The sequence below is a fragment of the Marmota monax genome, unplaced genomic scaffold, assembly GCF_021218885.2.
Source record: "Marmota monax isolate L192 unplaced genomic scaffold, Marmota_monax_Labrador192_F-V1.1 WCK01_AAM20220418_F8-fsc00003, whole genome shotgun sequence".
Lineage (NCBI taxonomy): Eukaryota > Metazoa > Chordata > Mammalia > Rodentia > Sciuridae > Marmota > Marmota monax.
In genome coordinates, this window is record NW_026694084.1 from 23,246,479 (window position 1) to 23,274,239 (window position 27,761).

General features: G+C 36.9%; 1 protein-coding gene across 1 annotated transcript in view; it reads left to right on the top strand.

Moving 5' to 3' along the window:
• Positions 1-19,139: 19,139 nt before the first annotated feature.
• The window catches only part of Slc30a8 (solute carrier family 30 member 8), a 37,411-nt gene continuing 28,789 nt past the window's right edge, over positions 19,140-27,761 (top strand). The window contains exon 1 of the mRNA XM_046464856.1: positions 19,140-19,453. Within this exon, the coding sequence (XP_046320812.1) occupies positions 19,383-19,453 (71 nt within the window). The 5' untranslated portion in view covers positions 19,140-19,382. The remainder of the gene's footprint in view (positions 19,454-27,761) is intronic.

A 27,761-nucleotide genomic window follows, 5' to 3' on the forward strand; every position in this document is an offset into this window, starting at 1 on the left:
AGTGACATACTGGTGAGTTCATCTTTTACTCAGATAAGGCACCTGGTTTATGGGTATGATCAGATTACAATTAAACTGGACTAGAATATTAATGTCCCACTTCCAACACTGACATCACAGACAACTGAAGTTCTGTATAATTACTTACAATTGCTGCAACTGCAAAAGGCATATGGGTAACTCCTGCCCACAAGGGCGATGGCTTAGATACAATGCAAAATAGAATAAAGGTCATTCCACGTGTCCTAACCGTAAATGCACCCTTTTCTAATTCTGCTCCCCCAAACCATATAGAGAATGCATGAGTTGCATAGTAGTAGGTGTTACTTTTAAGTCTGCCTTGATTTTTATTTAAAAGTTAGAAGTAGAATGTTTAATTACATTTTCTCCCAGGTGCCTCACAGGTAGGTAACCTCCAGGTCATTCTCTTTCTTCTTACCAACATTAAAATTCTCTTCTCAGTAACCATTGTAGTGAAACTGGAAATGTTCTGATGGTTTAATTTACACTCAAGTGTTCATTAGCGACAATGGCTTGCTGTTTATTTTCCAAGGAGCATTTGAACAGGAGCAGCGGTTTCAGTAGTAGGAACTCTTGGGACATGAGCAAGTTCAAGCAAAGGTCAGGACTGTGGGAGACCCAGGTTCAGTTGCCTTCCTAGGACACCTGAAGCCACCATGTAGATCTTCACCTTCACAGTATTGTTTGCAGTCTTGATGTCTTAGGACACTGCTTTCTCTTCCTACCACTGTATGGCATCAATCTTCTTGTAAAGGAATGCTGTGACATCCTAGAGAGGTTTCAGATGCAAAAACCAAGGACAAATCTTTTGTAGTTACCTGCATTTCTGTAATTCTAGAAAGAACCTATCTACCAAAGACTTTTTCACTCATATGAAGCCAAAGGGCTCCTCTAAGTAACCCAGACACAACAACAACAATAAGAGCAGATGAGTGTAGTGTTTTCTGACTCTGTTTCCATCACGTTATTCATATTAACTCATCTAATCTTTGAATCAAGCCTGTGTAGCAGGTACTATTACCATCTCCACCAATTTCATAAACCATAAAAAGAAAAATATAAAGGAAGTCATTTATGGTAAACTCACATACTTGTAAATATGTGGATAATTTGGAAGATCTGAATATGCAGCATCACCCCCAAAATAGCCTCAGCCATACAGCCAGATCCCACAGCATACAATGTATTAATCACTCAGCTCATTTTGCAAAATGTGCCAAAGGCTTCTACTGTTGGGGAGGAGGATGCCTTATCAGAAAAATTTATTCTTTTTTGAAAATGGAATAAAACCTACAGAGAAGTTTTTGACTTTTAATTATTGAACAGTGAAGTAGAATTTCAGATGGGTCTTCCATATGCAATTTATTTTATCATGTTTTATGTTGCTTTATATATAGATGTCAGGAACCATGTCTCTAAATGAATTTGGTAGAACTTAAGGGAAGACTCATAGTCCTGGCCCCAGAGATGAAGGTCTGTCTTCATCTCAGCTGAAAACTAGTAGCATCTCAAGGACCAGTGTGATGAAAATTTCACTGAAACCTGAAATGATCAGAGATAGAAAGGCTTTTCAGATTCAGTATTTGTCCTCTGTGGTAAAATTATGAGTTAGTGCTAATGGTGGGGTTTGTCTCTTCTTTCCCTTCTTGTGATATTTGCCTTTTGCTTATTATGAACATGACCAAGAATTCATTTGCTAGAAGCCACTAAAATTATATAATTGTTCTTATCCCAACTTCCTAAAGACTTTAAGCGGTTACAAATTTAACTCAGAAACATTTTAGGTGATTTTTTCCAGTTCAGATGCTAAACCCTTTCCTTTTTTTCTCTCTCTCTCCAAAAGGGGGGGGGGGAAGAAAAACCTTATAAAACAACAGTTGTTCACAGATAAAATAAAAGCTACTGCCCATCTGTCATCATTGGTCTTTTAAAACCACAAGTTGTCTTTTTAATTTCTCTTTAACTTTTGACATACAACTCAAAACAACTTTTCACAAGCAGGTTATATGTTTTTTTTTTTTCTTTAATACTGTCTACAAACTCTAGGAGGAGATTGGATTAAATTGGAAGCACAGATGATGGATACTCTTAAAATAATTGCTGCCTTAGTAGTTCAACATGTGAGCTTTGCCAATTTTTTTACACTTTTAAGTGAACTAATCTAAATTAAAATCTTTGAAGATCAATAGCTCATTTTTTTCTACACCACAGAGCATTCTTAATGCATTACCAGGTCAGATAAGTCATATTTTCAGAAACTGAAAGTCTATAGCAGCCTGATGTAGATGTAGTGGAATATTTCACAACAGTATATTTTTTTGCACACATACATTGAAAAATACCAGCTAAGCCAGGTGTAAATGTCTCATAACTAGTTCTTTCTCTCAGCCCTCTTGAAAGATATCATCATTTTCTTTCAATGTGTAAAACTAATTCATCCACCTGGACTTTTATTATCTGAAGGACAATTTGAGTCATTCATCTTTTCATTGCTGTCAGGTGATGTTAAAATTTTGGTGACTTATAGAAAGAAAATAGCATAAACATTCCAGTGAATCTTGAGACTCAGGCAAAGTGTGGCATTGGAATTAAGGCAAATGTCCATGAACCTATGAGACAGACCTAAAATCCATGGGGGTTTAGATTTGGTGGAAGTTAATCATAGGCAGTACTCTTTTATTTGGCTTCCATGGAAAAGAATATAGAAGGTATAATTTCAAAAGAACAACTCCAAGTTTTGATTACCTGTATCAGAAAGATATGGGATCTAGGAAACTTTCCAGGTTGGTCCTACTTAAAGGCTAACAGAATCTTGAATATGATTTTGATAAACTATGAGAATAGCAAGCAGTTGAGAGTATTTCCTAAAGATAATCTGAAAGTTCCCCTGTATTCACAAAGCAACTCATAGCTTGAATTGTTGTTTCATACACCCATGTTTCATCCACTTGTGAGATATATGAGATCTGCTTGGGGCTGGAATTCTGTAGGGAATCTGCTTCTTTGCATCTTCATAATTTAGACTGAATTTGGAAAGGAGAAAGAAAAGGAGAATCCTGGATGGTTGAGGGTTCTGGCTGCTTATGTATCCCTTCCATTGCCACATCCATTTTAGTCAAAGAGGAAACTGAGGGGAGAAGAAAAATACATTCTCCTAAAAATTATTCTGTCACCTTACTGTGACCGCCCATTATGGCCATTCTTCCTTTGCAATATCCAACTCTCCCAATCCTATGTCACGTCATCTGGTCATAAGCATGGTAATTAAGTCCAAGTTTTATTCTTCATGACTTCTATCATATAACCTTCCATATTTAAAATGCTTGAGTTTTGGGACATGGTAGAAGCTATAGTCTTGAAAAGGTGCAGTACTAAGTTAAGATGAAATGTAGGTGTTTTAAATAAATGAATCCAGTAAAGTGGCAGGACATAAAATCAATATGCAAAATCAGTTGCATTTCTATACACTAAAAATGAACTACACAAGAAGGAAATTAGAAAAAAATCTCATTTATAATAGCATAAAAAGAATACAATGGGAATAAATTAATGAAGAAGGTAAAGGACACACTAAAAACAACAAAGCATTGAAAAAAGTAAATAAGACATAAAAAAATGGGAAGACAACCTGTGGTCATGAATTGGCTGACTTAATATTGTTCAAATGTCCATATTACCTGAAGCAATCCCTGTGGAAATTCCAATGGCATTTTTTAATAGATATAGAAAAAATTTTAAAAATCCCAAAATTCATATGGAACACAAAGGACCCAAATAACTAAAACAATCTTGAGGGAAAGAAAAACAAGAAGATGGAGGCATCAGAATTCCTGATTTCAAAACATGTTTTGTAGCCAAACTAATAAAAACAGTATGTACTGGCAAAAAGAAGACATCTACAATAATGAAACAGAAGAGAAATCCCAGAAATGAAGCCATGCACATACAGTAACCTATATTTGAAAGCATACAAAGAACACATGATGGGAAAAGGATATACTCTTCAATAAATAGTGCTGGGAAAAATTGATGAGCACATACAGAATAATGAAATTGGACCTTTATCTTATATCATACACAAAATCCAACTCAAAATATATTCAAGGCCTAAACATAAGATATGAAGCTGTAGATTACTAGAAGAAAATACAAGGGAAACTCTTCATAATATTGATCTTGGCATTGATTTCTTGAATATGACACCAAAGGCATAGGCAACAAAACAAAAAATGAACAAACAAAACTACATAAATTGAAAATCCTCTGAATAATAAAGGACAATAGTCAACAGAATGAAAAGGCCACCTATGGTACTCTCTACTACTATCACATTGTTGATTGGGTTTGTAGATATGAACTTTGGGAAGAAACAGTCAAACTATAGCACCTATTATATCCTACAACATAGATAAGTCTTAAGAACATCATGTTAAGTGAAATAAGCTGGTCTCAAAATGACAACTACTGCATCATTCCACTTATGTGATATATCTAAAACAGATAGATCCATAGAAGCAGAAAGTAGAGTAAGTTGCTAGGAGCTGGGATTGGGGGGAAATGGTGCTATGGTTTGATTGGATGTTGTTTGTTCCTCAAAGGTTCTTCTATTGGAAACCAGGTCTCCTGGCCGGTGATGTTGAGAGGTGTTGGGAGCTTCAAGAGGTGGGGCCTAGTGGGACTTGTTATTATATCATTAGGAGTGTTGTCCTTGGAAGAGATTAAGGGAGTTTCTTACGGGGCTGTGAGTTTATTCCTGTGAGAGGGGTTGCTATGAAAGAGCAATATTGACCAGTCCCACACTGGACTTTGGCTTTGTGTCTCACCACCTGACCACTTTTCCACATGTGCCTCCACCATGATGCCACCCACCATGATGGAAGCAACCAGGGGCTGCCCCTCACCAGAGCTGGCAACATCCTTTTTGGACTATCAATCTCTAAAACAGTGAGTTAAATAGAACTTTTCCCTTCATAAGTTATCTAGCCTCAGGTTTTTGTTATAGTAAATAGAAAACAGAGTAATAACAATGAGTATACACTTTCATTTAAGTAAAATTAATAAGTTCTAGAAGTCTGATGTCCAATATTGTGCTTATACTTATCAATACTATTCACTTAAAAAAACTTAAGGAGGTAGATCTCATGTTATATGTTCTTGCCAAAATGAAACAAAAAGATGAAATATAAGGTGTTCTTAAAGTAACATCTATGATGTGTAGAATTTTACTGAAATCAAAACCAGGATATTAGAGTGATAATTTACAATCGACACTGTTTTACTGGATATTTACAGTCAAGCTAATTACTTATTAGTAACTAGAGCTTAGAAGCAATGATAACGGTGGATTTTGCATGGCCTATAGAAACTTATTGTAATTGGTTTACAGTAGGAATTTATGTAGGAAAATGAGATTAAGAGACCTACTTGCAGCTGTAATGGTTAGGCCTGACATCCTTTAGTAATGTTAACATGTCCTGATAGCTTTTGGAGTTTAAGCAATATTCTAAGCATGGTTCATATATTGCATGTAATAATTACAACAATCCAGTACATTAGATATTATTACAATTGTCTACCTTTTGTACATAAGGAAATTAAACAAGACACTTTCCAAAGTTACCTACTCATAAATAGCAGAGTTCAGATTCAAGCCCAGGCCATCTTTCCCCAAGGTTTGTACTCTTAACCACAAGCATATGTCCTTGACCTCTCATTATTTAAACTCTACAGTTTCCAACAGCTGAACTCACCATCTAATGTGGCCTCAGACGATCCCATAGTTGAAACAGACAATTTTAAACATGTTCACACTCTCATTTGGTTGTACCTGGGAATGGGCTCTACACCATACAGAAGATCTCCCTCATTGAGGTCTATGTTTTTTTTCTTGCAAGTAAGGATCTTATGGCCTCTTTTGTCTCCTTGTTGATCACCATGTGTTTCCTTTATTCTACAGAGCATGTCAGTCTCTGCTTTGCTTTCTGTTTTTGCTCCTCTGTTTAGAAATCCTTGAGTCAGTTGCTTCCCAAGTCACGGTAGAGCTTGTTGTGGTCTGTGACACTGAACTGGACATTCCCTGTACCATTAGTCTATATACCCCAGTGGAGAGAAACCTGTTGGATTTATCCATCATTGCTGCTTCAGCACCAAGCATGTTGCTCAGCACAGAGTAGCATTCAGCCAATGTGCATTGAGTGAATTAATCCAAAGTTTCTCCATCCTAAGGAGGGCAGACCTCAGGCCAGTCTTCATTTCCCTCACCTGCACTATTTGCTCTTTGCCATTGGGAAATTAAACAGCCTCTTCTGGGCCCAAGTTTTAATATATAACAACAGACAGGCTGTGCCAACATGTAAACTTTCTCATTTACTCAGATGACACAGACTAAAGGTGTATTCCCTGACCAGAAGAGTTCATGTTTTAAAAATGTGACCTAGCTGATTTATGCAATGCATAAAGAGACTTCAGAATAAGACTAATGGATGACATTTGCATAAAGAGGCTATCAATATTAAAATAACATGATGGAAACTTTAAATGTAACATTAATTAGAAACCTGAACTAATTTCATTATTAGCCATTAATAGCCTTGGAACATGATCACATTTCTTGAAGTACTGAAATGAAAGTTTATTTGGCATCTTTTGTGTGCAGCATAATGTGGCAATTTCATAACATAAAGCAATATTTTATTTTAAAATTTGTACTTTGTTTTAAAAAACATTTCACACTGCCATTTTTATAGCTTTATTCAGGTATAATTTACATACAACAAAAGTTCCCTTGTTTTAAGGGTACAATCCAATGATTTTTAGTAAATTCACAGAATTGTGCAGTATCACCACATTATAATTTTAGAACATAAGGTGTTATTCCTGATGTGATTCACATACAAGGTTCTTACTTACCTTAATTTCTCAATTCATTAATGAGCCACAGAAAGGACCCTGAGATATTAGGTATTACTGATGAGGAAATTGAACAAAGAACTTTCATTTGGTATTGGCTGGTACAACTAGCTGTGAGGAAACCTCCATTCTCACACCTGTTGGGTGCACATCTTCATTATATCCTTGATAAGCAAATGCTTGGTTAATTTCAACTTGATAGAAAATGTTCAAGGTAGAGGAAAAGAAATGGAGGGATAGGGATGGGTGTAAAGACCAACTGGTTCTCATGAGCACATTTCCCCACAATGGAGTCTTTGCAGGCATTGAGACTCACAGAGAACATTGTCAGAGGATAGACCTGATTTGAATACTCACTTCCCTTACAGTAAGGTCTGGTCTAAGAGGGAATTGCAATCTTTGGCCACAAGATGAGCAGAGAAAAGGATTATGCTAATCTTTTACCATAAGAATATTCTATTATTTAGGAGAGGCTAGTTTATGAGGCAAAAAATAAACAAGCCACAGATCTCAGATGCTTACATCAATAAAGATTTGCGCTCTCTCATATTAGGTCAGTGAAGAGATATCATTGATATCATTCAGGTACCCAGGCTGATGCTGGCTCAGTATCTACTTATATCAAGGGGGTCTCAAATTGATATTTAAATACCTCAACCAGAAAGTAATTTATGTGACTTTCATTTCTAAAACCAGTGGGTAGAATTAGCACCATGACTACATCCCATTTCCAATTTCAAGGAGGCAGAAATTTTTTCCTGTGTTCATAAAGAAAAAAAGAGTTGAAAATCAGTAAATAATTGTAAAGATTGCCATATATGTAGCACTATTTAATGAAATGAGGAAAATAATAAATTGGGATACCAACATTCTAATGTCAGAATTGTTTTTAGTGAGAGAACTCTTCATTTGAGAAACTACCTTGATAGACATCTCAATGAGAGTTTTGAGAACTAACACACAGGGCAACAGAATATTATCAAGAAATTATTCCAAGGGTCTAAGTTTAAAATTTTGTTATGGTGTTTAGAGGGAGAAAAGAGAAGAAAATAAAAAGAATAAAGGAGTAGAAGTTGGCAAGATGGCAAGACTGAGATAAGTTGGATGTGAACCTTAAATGTATTTATAAAAATGACTGAAATGCTTTTTCAAAATAGTGATGTCACATGGTTGCAATCTCAGCCCTCATTGGTTTTTACTACCAGCCTTTGGTAAGTCGGCTTCGTTCACCAACACACTGTGTGCATAGACGTCTGTTGTGAAGACATGAAGAAGAGTTTCTTTCCGGTACTTCTGGAACCTCAGACAACGTATGAATTTTAGGAATATTTTTTTCAGTTTAAGGAAAAAAATTTATGAAATGCTTTGAATGGAAGTGTGCATGGGAAATATGCTGTCAGTGGGAGTGGCACTGGGGAGAATAAAGCTCTTTATCAGCAACTGTTCTTGAGGCTTAGAAAATCAATGTGGCCAGGCTGCTGGGAAATGAAAGCCCTCCCACTACAGATTTTGCCAGGTGATTGTGCCCTTTTTACTAATTTCAACTGCAATTATAAGGACGATAAAATGGAAAAATAAATATTTGTGCAATGACTGAGAAAAGACAATTAGTTTTGCACCAGTGAGGAAAACTGAAGAACTTCTCATGTCCTATAATATTGGCTTTCTCCACATGTATCTTAAAATGCATGCTTACTGCACAAATGTACTTAGAAATTAAAGCAGCACAGTGTAAAGTAACAGAAACGAGACCACAAAACATCAGTATTTCAAGAAGAAAAAAAAATTAAATAAGATCTGGTATGTAACAATTTCTCTAGTAAATATCAGAGTTGTTGTTTTTGTTTTTCCAAAATTCATCAGCTTCAACTATCTTCTCTCCTGAGCTGTCTCTTTCCTGCCTCAAGGTGAGCATGAGTTTCGAGTAGGCAGTGCAATTTCAGGCTTAATATTCCTGACACTTCCAAATATTATTACTTTTTCAGAGACATGAAAGTCCTGTCTGGGTAGCTTTTTTCCCATGTTACTGGTCTTGACAACTGGAGCTGAAAGTACCTTTGATGATGATGATGATGATGATGATGATGATGATGATGATGATTACTTTGATATAACAGAGCACTTGATGTATTAATTTTAATGGCTTTTATTTATTGATCAATGACTATGAGTTTTATATGTGATATGTACTTTGTCTAAATCATAGCATTTAATTTTTATAACAGAGAAATTAGGGTCAGAGAAAAATCTACTTATCCCCATTTTGCTGATAAAAAACAGGTTCAGAAAGATGACAATTCAGCTGGTGATGCTAAGTCAACCTGACTTCGAAGTCTTTACTCTCAATCACTATGTAATACATTCTTAGCAGTATATTCCCTCCATCCATCATCAATCCATTCATTGATTATATATCTATATCTATCTATCTATCTATATCTATCTATCTATATATATATATATATATATATATATATATATATATATATACTATTCCCCCACAGTGTGCTAGATACTCTACAGGAACCAAGAACTGGTGATAACAATAGTATGAAAAGAGCCCAAACCCCTGACCATCAAGAGCTTACTTTCATATAGGGTAGATGAGAGACAAGCGAGCAAATAAAACAGAACCAGAGAGGGCCTCAGAAAGAGCAATGAGGGCTCTGAAAAGAAGCAAAGTACAGAATAAGACAGAAACAGGGAAGTGGCCGAGATCACGCTGCCCTTCACAGGGAGATCTGAGACGGGCTCTGTGAGGAAGTGCTGTCTGCCAGGATGAGAAGACACCATCCAACTACACAGAAAGGTAAGTGGTCCAGGCAGAGAAGGCATTCAGGGTCTAATAGGACCATTTACACATAACTGAAGCTCACTCTTTGGAGTGCTAATTTTAAAAACAAGGCAACCAGTGGAAATCATCTACAATTAATGATACATTATATATATATATATCTCCTTTAGAAGCAAGACCACTTGGGTTGAGGCTGTAGCTTGGTGGTAGGGCACTTATCTCGCATGTACAAGGCATTGAACATGGGTCCAATCCCCAGCACCACACACACAAAAAATAATAAAATAAATAAGAAAGAGGCTACCAGACATGTCCTTGGGTCTTCATTAAATACATTGAGGTCACTTTTATATCCACAGGTGCCATTTTCGCTCAGCAACTCTGAAGTCTAATTAACTACGTGCAACACATTTGTTTTTGAAACTTAGGAAAGCAAATCTCATGCAGAAGTTCTTTCTGGGAAAGTGATGGGCAACCCATACTTCTAAGGAGTCTTTTCACATTTTTTAATGTCTTAGTTAAGTTTCTCTTTTGGTAGCCTTCCCATTTCCTCTCATCTGCTGAATAATAAGTTGCTGAGTGTTTGTAAACACCATGCTGAAGAGTAATAACTGAAACTCTGTATGCAAAAGAGATCTGCAATGCAGAGCGACAGGATAATTTTGCCCTTAGGGTGTTGGAAGAGATATTATTTTTGTGTGTGTGTGTGTGCACTGTCATTACTCCCACAATTAAACTAAGCCAGAAAGATTCACCTTCTTGTGACATTTCTCAGCAAGATAGGAAAATATTTGCATGCAAGTGACAAAGTAAATGTTTCATTTAAAACATCTAACTGTTCAGAACAATAAGTTTCACTGTCTGTAATTCGAGGTCTAGAGAATGAGTTTTTATTTTAAGCCACGAGAAACTACAAGATCATATGTGATGTGTAATATTGTTTTTGACTGACAGACTCAGACCTAATAATCCAAGAAGAATCCTTTTCCTAATTTTCAGTGTTGACACTGAGGGTGAGTGGGAGAACAATATTCACTTTTGTTCTTCCTTATTTTTTGTCCAGGCTTTGCTAATAAAAAAGAATTTAAGGATAAACTATTGGCAGTGCTGTGACACATTTGCGGGTTTGTTATTGCTGTGGCCTATCGCCCACTACCAAAAGTATTGGTCTTCAAGGGCAGTTCTTTCTTGCATTATAAATTCTCAGAGAGCAGAAGTTACAGCTGTCTAAATTGCGAAAGCTCAGCATGGACTTGGAGCTTCATCATGAGACATGGGGGTTGGGAGGAAGAGAAGGATGGAGCTGAGGTGGTAGTCATTGGGAGAGCACCGAGCTCAGTTGTCTCCCAAGGCTCCTTGCTCTCGCCCTTCACTTTTGTCCAATGAAAAGCAACTTCTGTGCACTTCAGCCTTTTCCTTTGCTAGTAAACAAGATAGGAGGTGGGAAAAAGTGTTGCCCTTGCTAATTCACGGGGTGTTATGGAATAGCAGCCACAAGCATCAAACCTCCCTGTCCCAGCGGGTAGAGGACAGACCTGGAAGTCTCTCAGAAACAGCCACAGGAAAGAAAATAACTTCATTATTGATGCTACCTCAGCAGTCACAAGATAGTGGCCTTACCAAAACTCTGGCAAATTTGGTTTAAAAACATCTGTGTGTGTGTGTGTGTGTGTGTATGTCCATAAATATTCAAAGAATTTTGTAAAGTTATTCAGAACAGTCTTTAAAAATTGACTTATTCCTGGATCCCAGGAAGAATCTTAAGTAAGAGGAGGATTTAATGTCCCTTGTCTACTTTCTTGAATTTTGAACATACTTTACCAAGCCTGCATTTTACTTGAAAAAATGTTCTTTGGTAATATTTTTTACTGACAGCATATTTTATTTATTTTATCAATAAATGGCTTATCAATCTTTAATGCAATAAAATATGTGGAAAGTGTTTTGCTTAGTCAGAAGGAGAAAGGAGATATTTTCTTGATGAGAGTCTTATTAGGATTTGACTTAGTAGCTAATGACCACGAGGACTAGAGTGGGATGTTCTGAAGCTTTTATTCTGGCCAGTCAGTCATGCAAGGGATGTATTTGGGCAGACAGTGAATCCATTATATCCAAACTTTAGGACTAAACAGCCTACCACTTTAATTAGAGGCCTAGTCTTTATTAAAAAGTTGAGGAAATAATGATTTATTAAAATGTGGATTAAAACAACTGTTCCTCATTTGTTGACAGCCACATCTTTAATAGTAAAGAATCGCTGGGCTTGGTGGTGCATGCCTGTAATCCCAGCGGCTTGGGAGGCTAAGGCAGGAGGATTGCAAGTTCAAAGCCAGCCTCAGAAAAATCAAGGCACTAAGCAACTCAGTGAGACCCTGTCTCTAAATAAAATACAAAATAGGGCTGGGGATATAACTCAGTGGTTGAGTGCTCCTGAGTCCCATCCCCAGTACCTCCCTTTCCCAAAATAGTGAAGATTCTAAGAATTGATGAAATTTTAGTATTCATTGAAACATTACATTAACCATAGAACTGATTTCTATGTATATTTCCTTCAACAGAAAAAGTTCAAGGGATCTCTGATTTTACTACGCGAGCTTTCTTGGGAACTAACCTGTGACAAGGAAAGGCAGGTTATGCCAAATTCCATTCTAACCATTTCTATCATAAACTGCTTATGTTGGCTGTACTAATTTGCATTCCCTCCAACAACAGCAAAACTCACAATAGCCAAGTTATGGAATCCACCTAGGTATCATCAACAGATGGATGGGTAAAGAACACAGTGGAGTTTTATTCAGCCATAAAGATGAGTGAAATTATGTCGTTTGCAGGTAAATGGATAGACCTGGAGAACATCATAACCTAAATAAGTCAGTCTGAGAAAGAGAAGCATCATATGTTTTCTCTCATATGGAGAAACTATAGGAAAAAAGAAAGAAAAAAAGATCTCATTAAAGTGGAAAGACCATTATGGTAGAGAAAAAGGATGGGGGAAGGGAGGAGAGGAGGAAAGGGAGATACTGATGAGTGAAATTGGTCAAACTGAGTTATATGTATATGTGAATGTGCCACAATGAAATTCTTTATTCTGTATAATTAATATGCACCAATAAAAGCTGTTCATATTGTTTATAACATTGACTTCTTTTGCACAAATAACACTTAAAATAGGATAACATTGTCATTGTGTCTTGGATTTTTTTGTGTGGTAGCTTAATGTGAACATTCATAATGATTAAAATGAAACTTTCATTCCTTGAATGATGAAGTATCCCATCTCTGGTGAAGACACAGAATAATATGACTCTAGGTGTTCAAAGAGAATATTATTCTAGGCACACGAAGCTTTTAAGAAATCTACTGCTAAATACAATATTTTCAACGAAGTTTTGTGTTTGCTCATGATTAAATATTTGTTCTCTTTCAGAGTTAACTGACTGCAAAGAAAATGCAAGCCCTGTCATCTGTTGCCTGGCCAACACCTGGGTGATTGGGTGGAGAGCTTAGGTTTGCACTAGGTAATATAATGCCTCACTTGTCTTCGTTGGATGCAAACTCAAAGAATCACGCTTTGCTGGTGGTGGTGATTTACTACAATTGGATTAACAGCATTTTCAAATGTACACTCACTGGAAGCAAATTCACTAATATCAAAAGAAGACATGAATTAGTTGCAATGCCTTATGGTTGTGCTTCCAAGCAGAAAAGACAGCTGCTGTCCCTTGCTGCATTTTGGATTCCATGTGACAAGCAATGGCTCAGTCTTTCAAGGGGAAAACTCTGAGGAGGCTTTTGTCTTGTCTCCGGGACTATCTCCTGAGAGGCAGTCCTGTCAGCCAGGAGTCAAATAAATTCAGGCTTCGAGACTCAGAGGAGGAGATGAGCTGTGCATTTGCTCTCTTGGCATGCATCCTGGGGTCCCTGTGAAGATCCTTCTCCTTAAGACAAATTATGGGCCCCTAAGAACTTTCACTAAAGGAAACATTACTCATGCAAATTAAATAGTGCATTCTAGATGGGGTGAGAGGTCTCTATTACTAGTATTTTGTTTTTTTAATTTAGGAACTTAGGCCTTGAGTTTTCAGTGAAGCTCTGTGCTATTTATAGACCATAGAGCTGGAATATTAGACACTATGCATTTGTCTACCTTTTGCATTCCAATGCTTTGTAATCACGGTTTAGGTCTTTGTAATCCTTGCCTGCTGGTATAAATAAGAGAGACAGACATTGTTATGAGATTGTGAAACAAAAACCCTGTTGCATTAAAGTTTGTAAGACATATTCAACCATGTCTAGCCTGCTGAGTGATTTTTTTTTATTGGTTGTTCAAAACATTACAAAGCTCATGACATATCATCTTTCATACATTTGATTCAAGTGGGTTATGAACTACCATTTTTACCCCAAATACAAGTTGCAGAATCACATCGGTTACACATCCACATTTTTACATAATGCCATATTAGTGACTGTTGTATTCTGCTACCTTTCCTATCCTCTACTATCCCCCTCCCCTTCCCTCCCATCTTCCCTCTCTACCCCATCTGCTGTTATTCAATTCTCTCCCTTGTTTTTTTTTCCCCTTTCCCCTCACAAACTCTTATATGTAATTTTGTGTAACAATGACAAAATCATGGAATTTGCAGGGAAATGGATGGCATTAGAGCAGATTATGCTAAGTGAAGCTAGCCAATCCTTAAAAAACAAATGCCAAATGTCTTCTTTGATATAAATAGAGCAACTAAGAACAGAACAGGGAGGAAGAGCATGAGGAAAAGATTAACATTAAACAGAGACGAGTGCTGAGTGATTTTAAGGGTTAATTAGTTCAAATTTACAGAGTGCTTGGAAAAGAACATGTGGTATACAGAAACTAATTAATAAAATATACACTTCATAAACATGTCAACCATCCCACCCTAATCTTCCCTTCTCCAATATATTGCTAGTTTATTTTTGTATTATGTATTTGCCTTTATGAGACCCAATAAAATATTTCTCTTGTTTTAATATCAATATTTTATCAAGTATTTCTTTTCTCAATAAATACAAATTGCATTTTGTTGGAATATTTCTACAGCTCAATCTCTTTAAAAATAAAAATGGTAAAATAAAAAGTTATATGGTCCTCATTAATCAAGAAGAAAATAAAATCAGATGGCTTTCAGTCCATTTTCCAGTAATGTATGAAATATTGGAAATGGTTGGTGTTTTATATATGTTTACTTTAGATTTAAATGAAATTTTTATAATGCTGTCTAAAATACAACCCAATTAAATTTCCAATGTCTTTGTTTTCATATGTCTGAATAAAACATTTGAAAAACTTATTCTGTAGTAATACAACCACCTTGCTAAGGAAATTCTGCAGGAGTTGGAAATGGTATCTTTTCTGTCTGTGTGGGGGTACATAAGTCTAGACTCTTTAGTAGAGGGTTGTTCTGGTTGAGTTTGGAATTCTTCCCCTGTTCTCCTAATGGCACTCTACAGGTAAGGGGGTGTTATGGACAGGCATAGAGCTATCATTTGAGAAAGTTGAATCCAGAGAATTTGAGAGAGCTACTTAAACCATGCAGCCAATGGCAGGTTAAAGTTCCCAGGACTTCTTTTCTATAACCTCTACTTCATTAATGGATAGCTCCATTCATGGGTAATTATGGGTAATTCTTAGCTTTTTGCCAAGACTGGGGCCAATTTCTCAGGAGCAGCCAAGATAATTTACTTAGACATAACAACACAGCTATGTAAAGCTGACCACAGTAGAGACTAGACTAAGACCAGTTTGTACATATCACCTCCTTTCTCTTCACAGGAGCTCTGGAAGATTCTGTTACAGCTTCCATTTTATAGATGGGAAATTGAATAACTCAGAGGTCACTTCACTTATATCTAGGAAGTTGTCAAACCACAAAAGGGGGAAAGAAGTAAATGGGATGAAAGTCCACATTATTATTTAAAAACAGGCATACTCTGTGTCTTTTTTGATAAGAGTCATAGGCAAACGGTGGCATCAGGAAACATTTTTGAAATGTGGGTTTAAGTTTGGGGAGCATGAATAGTATGAACTTGGCACTCATGTCTAGGGATGATCACAGTCGCTTTGCATAAATACATACATCCTTTCTGCCAGTGAAATATAGAACAATGCTTAAGACACTTGGGCAAATTATTTTCACCCAAGTATCAGCTACTGTTTATAAAATCCTATTAAGACACTGTTGCTGACAAGAGTTAGCACTGGGGAGCCAAACCGGTCCTTCCCTTATGTCAGTGATGTTCTTGTGGCTGACAGAATACTTATTCCTGGAGGTAACTGTTCTGAATTGTGCTTTGCCCCTTTCATTGTTACAAACTTGTGATGGAGAGTGGGTGGGAAGGACAACCTGTAATTCAGGGTGGTTTGGAAGCCAGTTGCCTAGGAAACTGAGATGAGCAGCATAATGCTCACCCAAACCAACTGTCAACAAGAGAGGGGATTTTCTGATTTGATCCAAGCTGCTTTCCAAATATATATACCTTGTGCCTCTAGTGGAGCCTATAGGACCGTTGGCCCTTGGTGAGCATGCGGGAGTGGGCCACAAGTTAGTGGATAGGAAATTTTTCATCAACTGTGCTGACAAAATATTTGGGAGGGGGCATTATGCTGCCCTTAAAATGAGTTTGTAAGAGGATAAGGTGATCAAGTGAAGAAGAATTTACATAGCATAACATACAGGCAGTTGGTGATCATAACTTATGTGCATCCACATTTATAGCAGCAACGCTTACCTTTTTTTTTTTAACATAAAAGTTTCATTTGCTGCAATCCACTGCTCCCTGCTCTTACTCCATGCACACCAGATGCTCTGGTTTATAGTAATTATCTTCAAGAGTAGCACTTAGACATTCATAAATCCTTGATGAAAATGGTATCTAATTTCTCAAAACTTTTAAATGATGCATATTTAATTTTTTATTTGGAACGTTATCATACATGTTCACACATATATTTTGTAAGTCTGTATGTACATATTTTAGTTGAACCATTTTAAATTGCTGATATTAGAGACTGTGACAATAATAGCAATTTTGTATAGTTCAACTCATAAATACATAGAAGAAATTATAGAATAAGATTTTTTTGAATTTTTTTCCCCAATTTTTCATGGATCTCCTACTTCCTCTTTCCCTTCTCTACTTCCTACTTCCCTATATCCTATCCTATCCCACCCTCACTCTCTTTTTGCCCCGCGGGCAATCCACATTATAACCAACTATATAACTTCTACACTCCTTGTTATAATTTGGGTCTGGAATGTTCCCCAAAGGCTAATGTGTTTAAGACTTTGATGCCCAATGCAACATTACTCAGAGATGGGGCTTTGGGGACGTTACTGGGTATGAGAGCTCTGATCCCATCATTGGATTAATCCATTCAAGGATTCGTAACTGAATGGATTATGGGGAGGCAGTGGAACCTACCTGGAGGGAGTAGGTCCTTGAGGGCTTACTCTTGGTGACTATGCTTGTCCCTGGCCCCTTCCTTTCTCTCTGTTTCTCTGCTATATGAAGTGAACAGCCTTCTTCCGCCAGGCCCTTCCACCATGATGTTCTGATTCACTCAGACTCAAAGCAATGAAGTCAGCCAACCATGAACTGAAGCCTCTGAAATTGAGCCAAGTAAGGCTTTCCTTCTTTAAGTTGTTTTGTCAGGTACTTTTCACACTGATGGAAAGCTGATTCACACACTCACAGACTCAGATAAAAGTATGTCTATGTATCCATGTTCATACTAGTGAGAAAAGCTACGATATGGAATCTCTGACTCCAAGATTGATTTGGGGGTTTGTTTGCTTTGCCTGTTATCTATAGCTAGATATTCTTTTTCCTGCCTATGAATATTGCTTCTCTTTTTCCTCCTATCATTAATGGATTTCAGCCTGTTTTTAAATATTCCCCTTATTGTTTTTTAACATTAATTCACTTGAATTCTAATTCTCTTATATGTGCTAGAAACTACTTACAAATGATTCAAGCTGTAAAGCATGGTACCATTTCACAAAAGTGGGTTCATTCTTCTTTTCTGGTTTCCCAATTTTGCCTCCACAGCGTAACCTATTATTTTGCAAAGTTAAGGATAAGCACTTTGAGAAGGAAATACTTTGGTCGGTCTTCTGTAAAAGACCCAAAATTTCATGCCATTTCCCTCAAGGACAGATGACCTCCCCAGAGTTATTTCTCTGGTTCCCCACCATCAACAGAAAGTTAAAAGTCAGTTAGGCAATAGGGCCATATGATTACACCTGGTGATTTATGTCATATGTGATGGTCTTTGAAGTCTTATGATTTGTAAGGGGCAGTTCCACCACAGAAGTGACAGGAGATCTTACATTCTTCCTCTTAGCCAAGGGCAGCTTCTCTTCTCACTGCCAACTTCCATCACGATTGAGCCCCATTCTTCTGATAGGGGATGATATTTATCTTAGTGAGAGAGCTTCACTCAACAAGATGGGAAATTTTCTGTGACACTGGGCCACAGGGTTATTCTGGGACTATACCACTGTTTTCAACAGAGGGAAAACAGAGGGAGAAGGCAAGGAGGGCTCAGGGTCAGGGGCTCACCACTTTTTCCATTCCGCCCTGACTTACCTCTTTATGCATCTGTGCAAGTCTGTGGTCACATACAAATACCTGCTGTTGCCCTATCGCTTGTCAATGGGTTATAGCTCCTTCTCCTGTGTGGAAACGAAGCGTTTCGTAATGAAGTAGAATGTCAATTACCAGGAGCTGTGAATTGAAGGTCTCTGGGGAGCAGCTTAGAAAGCTCCGTTCCTGAGAGCTGTGATTGGTATGCCTGATAGGGTTTCCTGGGTGAGTCATCTATCCTCAGTAGTGTGGACCCTGGCCAGGGAGAACACGATTCACTCCAGTTCTCCTGTGAGTGAGGGATGTTATTTACTTGGAAGCAGAGTCTACCCTTCTTCTGCCTGTCAAAGGGTTTCAAAGCTGCTGTACAAGGAACAGGTTCAGAACACCGACTTCAGTGACTAGTGACCCTTGTCCTCCCCTTCAGCAGAAAAATTCCTAAATAGTCCTAGGGGAAAAGAAGCAAATCCTGACAACTGCTTGCAGATCATCTTAGAACTCAGTCCCAGAAGAAATGTTTTTAGGTAGGAGGAAAGAGTGAGGCAAAATAAATAAATGAATAAAAAAGGAAAATAAAATTAAAAAATCCAAGAGACTGGTGTACAGAAGGGTAGCTATTTGTAGCTCACTCAGGTGTGCTCTGAAGGTCAAATCCCTACATCAGCATTTGGTAGGAAACCCTTAAGCTTCTCTACCTTTTAGAAAGCACAATTTAATCTCTCCCTCCTCTCTCTCTCTCAAACACACACACACACACACACACACACACACACACACACTTCATACTTCATATGATCCCACCTGCAAGTCTCCCAGGGAGGCAGTTTCTATGGCCAGGTGATGTTCCAAGGAGGCTGTAATTTCATAAACCTACCAAGAAGATTGACGTGGGAGGCTCCTTAATTTAAGTCCTGGAAGGCTTTTTCTATTTTCTTTGGGAAGTGTGTGAATAATTGCAGTGCGGCTTTGCGTCCAAAACTGGACAGTGAATCAAACAACAACGTCGACAACAACAGCTCTTATCCGGGCCACCATGGAGTTTCTTGAAAGAACTTCCCTGGTGAATGACAAAGCCCCTAAGATGTACGCCTTCACACTAGACAGGTAACAGACATCTCTGTCTGCTTCTTCACGTTCGATGCCTTAAATATTCAACAAATGCTCGGACGCTGTTGCTTCTGAGTGTTTTGCAACTTGGGGGCATTTGGGAACATTTTAGAAGCAACTGATTGACTCATATAATACATACTCTGAAAAGTGCAACACTCTATATAGTTGATTTGATTCCTTAAATATCTATTAAGTGCATGATGAAAACATTTTTAGTAAAGCATTTTTTCCTCTGGTCTTTTTTATTTTACAGAAAATAGACATATACCATCTAATATATTTGCTTTTCCTTCTCTCAATTACTCTCCAATTCTAGATCATAAAATGTATTAGTTATATTTAGAAACAATTAAGTCTTTACTACAATGGGGGAAATTATGGTTATATTGATCATAAAATTAATTATTTTATATCAATACATATGTTATAGTAAACATTGCAAAATTTAATGTTCTACAGTTTCAATTCCTTTTACTATCTCCCACAGTGCTATATGCAATGTACTTGTTCATTTTTTTCATATTCAACAAATTGATTGGATGTACCTGTGCTAAATTTTGGATGTATGACAAAAAAGAAAATATTCCTGGTCCTAGGTTTCTGTCCTCTTGAAACTTTAGAGTCTATTGTAGAATACACATAAGAAAGGGCAATTAAAAATAGCATGCTGGGGGCATTTGATGAGACTACATCAAGGGAACCTAGGTCTTGGTTGAACTTTGGCTTCAGAGCTTTTTTTCCTCCAGAAGTTAACAGCCTAAGGATTGGAAAATAAAATGGAATTGGAGTAAGTTTGGGGGTCCCTGCATAGAATGTGGGATCAGAGAATGTATATCAGATTGAGACCATGGCACAGTAAAGAGAGAAACGTATAAGAAAGAGATCTTGGCGTGTTTTGGAAGATCAATCAGAACGGGGACTTATGAGAAACACACTCAGTATATACAAATAAATGAATTAACATCTGAAATGAATTCGCCTTGGGAACAGAATTTAAGAGAATACTTACTCATAAATAACCTGTAAATATGTAATGCTTTTGTTTGTTTCCTGGAACCAAATTAATATTATAAAGAATAGCAATATATGTTTGATAGCATCAAATATTTTAGTAACTGCAAAGCAATTTTTTTCTAAAGGATATTTATAAGTTTGCTTTTTAAAAAACTATTTAACAAAGAATCTAGCATCTGTATTATCTCATATTGGAATAGCTATTTCTTAGATGAGATGTAATTTATTTTGGTCATGAACACCAAAAACAAAGCCTTATGTTAAGTCAGGCAGAAATTTTGGGTGACAAATTTTTAACACTAAGGACATTGCTAACAGATCATCTCTATGTCATAGAAACCACAGTATTTCTTTTCTTGTTAAGATAGACTATTAGCACTCTGTGGCCTGTGTGTGCACACACACAAACATACACACACACACACAAAACCATTTATTGTTATAGTTCTCATTCACCTCATCAATGGGCATGGTTTTCAAGACATAGTATTTTTCGAAGTCATCTTTATTTGCTGGTCAAATAAAAAGACTAAATCTGGAGATGATTTACCCTGCTCCTTCTTTTTACTAGGTAGGCAATGAGTACCAGAGATAGCAAATGCTTTGTTTAAGGTCAGATGGCTCAGTACGGCAGAGCTGAGATGCAGACCCAGGCCTTCTGTTTGTCAGCCTAGGACTCCCCTTTCATCTGCACCTGCACGTCCATCACGTGCCCTCTGCATCCTTCACCTAGCTCCTCCTGAGGTCCTGTACACCTCAGTTCTCCCGCTCATTTCCTTTGCATACCTCGTCCATCTCCTTTGTCATGTATTTTCCCCTGTCTCTATTTCATAAATGACTTTGTTCCTTCATATTCCTTCTCTTTTCTCCTTCCTATCTTTTCTTCTACTCATCACTAGATTGCTATTTAAAGTTTTACCTACTGTTAATTAATCTGGAGGAAACTTTACCCTGTAATTCCACAAAGGGAGTGTTTCATGTATCTGTTGTTATCCAACAAACTATCCCCAAATATGGTGGCTTGAGCAACATTTCATTTTACTACTCATGATTCTGTAGTTTGGAATTGGGGTGGACTCCATTTGGAATCTCTTGGCTTTTCCCAGGAGGCTGCATTCTATTGGTGTCTGAGCTGGGCAGCAAGGTCCAAGATGGCTCCACCTGCATGCCTGGGGTCTAGGTGCTGGCCTTTGTCTATGGTCTTGTTCTTCTTCCCATGGCTTCTTTCTCTTTATGGTGGCTCACTTTATCAGGTTAGCCTGGAATTCTTTATATGGCAGTGCAGGGTAGCAAGAAAGCAGCTGTGGATACTGACAGCTCTCAGATAGGCTAGGTCCAACCCTGGCAGAGCATCATTTTTACCACCCTTAATGTATTAAAGCAAGTCTCAAGATTCAGATTCCAGAGGTGGGGCAAAAGATTCCAACTATTGATGGCATGTATAGATAGGATGAAAAGTCATTGGAGTTCATTTTATACACATTTTTACTACAAGAAATCTTAGTAGTGGGCCCTGTAGGTACCATGAACACTATTGTGCACTCTTCACTTTCTTCTCAATTCCTGTTTCAGTAATGGGATTCATGGTAGCAAAATGATATTTGTGTAAAATTGACATACACAATTGATATGTTTTCTTGGCCCTGGGTGGGAGGAATAGGGTTTCTCTTTTTCTTCAAATCATATATTAAAGCAATGCAGGGAAGCTAGGGCAGGGACAGCTGGTAGGGATAAACTGCTGGAGTCTTTTCAACAATGATTTAACTGGTGAAAATTTACATATTCTATCTATCTTATCTATCTATCTTAAGGACATGCAGAAAATTGAATATTACTTATTCAAGAAAACCCACCAAGTCTTAGTGAGAAGTGAGAGTTAGGGGCATTTAAGTCAAGACCTGTCTATTACCTCCTCCCATCCAAAAGTGCAGTGTGATGGTAGCTGTGCTTTGAATAGTTGTAGCCAAAAGACAGAGATACCTCTCCTCCCAGATTCTAATTGAAGGCTATAGTTCATCCTTGTAGGAAAAAGTATTTTGAATCACTTATTGCTCCAGATTTATATTTCAGAACCTCTATGTAACATGTATGTGGCAAAAAAGGAAGATGGTTCCCTTTCTTCACCCAACCCACACTCATAGGGTAAAATGTCTACTCAGTAAGGTTCAGAATACTCCTGTCCCAGCTTGCTCATAAAATAGAAGTTCTGTTTTAGGCAGCACAAGCAAAGAACACCAGGGGTTAACATCTTCATTTAGCACTCTACTTACAGAGTAAGTGTCACTCCAAGAGAACTAGGTCACTCTCCAACCCACCTGCTCTTGGTGAATGGTGCAAAAATAAGGCACAAGAATAAAGAGCCATGTATCTTTCCATTTGATGATTGATGGTACACAAGTTGAAATAATACTGGAACAAAGAATAGGGATTTTCAAGCATAAGAGTGCTGCTATTGAAAACAACAAAGACTTTTCTGGTGAGCAATTATGAATAGGCTGATTGCTCCATTATAGTAACAAGTTAAAGGTAGAAGAGATAGATGTTTAACAGAAGTAGATAAGGTAGGACAAAGGTAATAAGAGCCCTTCTGGACTTGGTGCTAACCTCAAAAGTTAGCCTCAAATACCCCTAAAATAGTCTGTTATTAAATAAATGTTTAAGTTCTCCCTAAATTCATATGTTGAAGCCTGAATGCTCAATGGGGCTAAATTGGAGATGGGGCCCCTAAAGAATGGATTAAGGTTAAATAAGGTTGTAAGAGTGGAGCCTTTATCTGAGTAGATTAGTGTTCTTATAAGAAGAGAAAGCAGAGAGATCATTTTTTTCTCTTTGTGGATGTATGCTGAGGAAAATCTCTTTTGAGAATATAACCAAAAAGCAGATATCTATAAGCTATCAAGAGATACCTTCTCTAGAAACTGAATTTGCTAGTGCCTTGATCATGAGGTTTCAGCATCCAGAACTGTGAGAAAATAAAATTCTGTTGTTTAAGTCACCCGATCTATGGTATTTTATTATAGCAGCTCAGGCTGACTAATGCAGGGCACAAATTTATTGGAACATTTGGTGTCTCAAGGCATTGTTGAAAACTGTGGAGTAGTCATCAAGCAATTAAAGAGGCCAAAATCTGAGTGTAATACCAATATAGGCAGAGTAATCAGAAGCTTAATACTGAAGCCATAAGAAGAAGCAGTCAAAATGAACACAACCAAAATAGTCTCCATTCCCAAGGGATGAAAGAAGGATAAGGATGACTGTGCATGTGGCCAACAATGTATCTAAGAGGCATGACAATAGAGTCCGCACATTGAATAAATCCAGAGAAAATAGATTCCACTATACTAGACAAGCCACTAAACAAATAATAAGTAAACAATAATAAAAAGTCAACAAGGAGGCTGGGGTTGTGGCTCAGTGGTAGAGCACTTCCCTAGCATGTATGAGGCACTGGGTTTGCTTCTCAGCACCACATATAAATAAATAAAATAAAGGTCCATTGACAACTAAATAAAATGTTTTAAAAAAGCCAACAAGGAATCGGTATTCAGAATTACCACAACACACTATATAAAATTTCCAGTTTTCAACAAAATTTCATGAGATGCAAAAAACAGGAAAGAACAACCTATATTTGGTAAAAAGCTAAGCAATAGAAACTGCCTTTAAGGAGGCCCAGATATTAGACTTGGAATTCAATGATTTAAAACAAATATTATAAATACACTAAAACCATTAAAGGAAATAATGTTTATGGAATTAAAGATAGATGTGATCATAATGTTACATCAAATGGAGGATATCAATTAATAGAATATATTAATTTAAAAATGTATATAAAAATGTAAATTCTAGGATTTACATGTATAATAAACGAAATTTTATAAAATTGATGAAGGGGCCTAACAGTAGAACTCTTCTACTGGCAGGATGCAACAGAGAAAAAGAATCAATAATCTTGAAAATAGAGCAATAGATACTATGCAACAAAGAATAAAGACTGCAAAGAAGTTAATATAAACTCAGGGAAATGTGATATGGAATCTAACACATTAACATAAGCATAATAGGAACGCAAGAAGGAAAGTGAGAAAGGAGAAGAAAAATATTCAAAGAAATAATGGCTGAAAGTTTTTTAAATTGGGTTATGTCATAGTTTCTTACTACAAATCCAAACTATAGGTGACAACATAAAATTTATACAAATAGGAAAGCATTGAAATAAAATATTTCATTCTACAAATAATACCATCAAGAAAAATAAACCATGGGTTAGGAGAAAATATTTGTTAATTATCAGATTAAGGCTGTGTATCAGAATAAATAAAAGATTATTATAATTTAATATTTTAAAGATAAATAAATGAACTTAAAAATGTGTGAAGAATTCAGATAGATATTATACATTTATTAAATAAATAAACGTATAATAAGCATGTTAAAACACATTAAATATACTCAACATCATTAATCATCAGGGAAATAATAATCAAAATCACAGTGAGATAACTACTTCATAACCAGTAGGATGTTTACACTAAAGAAAAGATAAAATAAAACAATAACAAGTGTTGGCAAGGATATGGAGAAATAGGAGTTCTTATATGTTGTGTGTGGGAATGTAAAATGGTACAGTGCTTTGAAAGACAGTCTGGTAGTTTCACAAGGTGTTCAACATAGTTATGATATGACACAAGAATTCCATCCCTAGGTATTTATTCAAGAGAAATAAATGACTTGCATAAAATTTTCATAGAAGTATTATTCATAATTATTCCCCTGAACCCCCAAAGGAAACAATTAACAAATATATGAAATAGTATATATCCATTCCAGGGAGTATTACTTGGAAATAAAAATAATGAAATATTGATGTAGTGATATTTGCTATATTATGGATGAACCATGAACACATTATGCTGAATGAAAGAAGCCATTCACTCCATTTATGTAAAATGCAAATGTATAAAGACAGAATGTAATTAGTGGTTGCCTGAAGAGATGGATGTCAGGAGACTAGAAAATTACTGCTAATGGATAAAGCGTTTCTTCTTTTGGGTGCTGACCATCCAACTCTGAATATGCTAAAAACCATTATGTTATATATATTAAATGGGTCGGTCCTTTGCATGGTAGGTGAATTTTATCTTAATAAAGCTGCTAAAAGGTGGATGATTGGTTCATTTCCAGGACAAGAAGTTACATCTAATTATGTGAACATGCCTGTCCCCCTGTTTCCCCTAAACTACTTCTTTCCCCCCTCAAACTGCTTCTTTCACATCACTCATTTATTTCACAAACATTAAGTGAGATAGAATCCCAACACATATGTACTGGACATCTACTATGTTTGAGAAAGGCTTCCATGCTCTGAAAGTGCAGGATTATCTCAGGGCAGACAAGGAGAGTAGGTAAGCAGGGGAAACAGAAGCCAAGATATGCTAAGGAATTACAGAAATGTTCTCTCCCTCTGTGACATTTATTCTTCTTTAGGAACAGAGAGTCCATCTCCAATCTTGTTGTCACTGGAGTTGGCTAGAATAATGGGTGCAGACAAAGGGAAAGCCAAAAAATTTTGTTTTTTGATTATTCAAGGCTGTTTGAGTCAGCTTTTTTGCTTCTGTGACTGAAAGAATTGTAGAGGAGGAAAAGTTTATTTGGAGGCTCACAGTTTCAGAGGTCCCAGTCCATTGACAACCACCTCCATTCCTTGGGGGCTTGAAGTGAGGCAGACAGAACATCACTACAGAAGAGTGTGGTGGAGAGAGAAGCAGCTCATATGATGATCAGAAAGCAGAGAGATTCCACTCTCCAGCTATAAACTATGTACCCCAAAGGCTCATCCGCAATGCTCTACCTCCTCCAGCTGCATACTTCCTGCCTTCAGTTCCCACTCAGTTAATCATATCATGGGATTGATTTGCTGATCAGATTAAGGCTTTCATAACCCAATCACTTTACTTCTAAGTTTTTATGCTTTGTCTCATACATGAGCTTTTTGGGGACACCTCATATCCAAACTGTAATAAAGGCTTAATTATAAAAGTGCTTATTCCAAAAGTCGTTTTCAAACATACTTTATTCTTTTGGAAGAACAATGGCAATAATAAAATGCAGTTCCATTATTTAAGAACAACTTTAAAAAAATGTACACTTATCTTGTTCCAGACACACTTGAAGTATTTCTATGAACTAGCTACATCTCACAGCCACCCTGTGAGAGATATGCTATCATGAGGAAATTAAAGCACAGAGAGGTTAAGTAATTATCCTACAGTCATAAGATTAGTGAATGGTAAGGCTGGGAGTTCATCTTAGGTGGTGGGATGCCAGCACCCACGTCCTCAGTCTCCACACTACTGCCATCTACTTAACCCCATCTCAGGAATCTGTATGCCCATCTTCTTGATGTTCTAAATAGAAACTTATGAGACATCTTTAAGTCCCACCCTTCTCTTGTTCCCTTTAACTGACATTGTATATTAGTAAGCCCTGTTGATTGTATCTCACTTTAGAAAATAAAAACCTACCTAAGATTATACAAATAAAGCTTCATTTTCTAAATCCTATTTAAACAGATTAATTCAGTTCAAGACTACTTGCATAAAATTTCTAATGTTTCTTTTATCTCTGCTCCTCTCTCTACCTTTTCTTCTTGATGCACTTTAGCCTATTATTCCTACTCTTCAAAGTTTTGACCACATTTGAATGCATGAGAGTCTATTGGGATTTATTCGTTAATAGCAAATTCATATTTCATTTTTTGATGCCTCATAGCATTTACTATTTTTATAACCCTTTAAAATAATACTTCTTAGAATTCCCATTGTTTTTCAGATCCAGAGCCTGTTCTGCATCTAGAGACATCTAGATCATGTTGCTTTAATGAAGTGATGAGGAATGTATTTTAACTTTGTTTTTTAACTTCTTGTGGGGTCATGGACCCTTTTGGGAACCACTGAAGACTGTGAGCTAGTGCCTCTCACTGAATACACACACAGACACATATAAATATCATATCCAATGCTAAATCCAACCAGGCTGACTCTGATAGCTGAGAATAGGGTAAATTCTACCCAAACCACATGATTGCAACTCAGTGGATATGAATGACAGGAACACAGCAGGATCCTAACAGAGATGCAGCTTCAGAACCTGATTCCTAGTTCTACATAGTTACAATCTTATCAGTGTTAAATCTTCTATATCATTACTTTTAACTTTATATTTAATATAGATGTGTCTTGTAAACTAAGCTCCTCCTTTCCTTCTCACTCCTACAGTTAGAGAC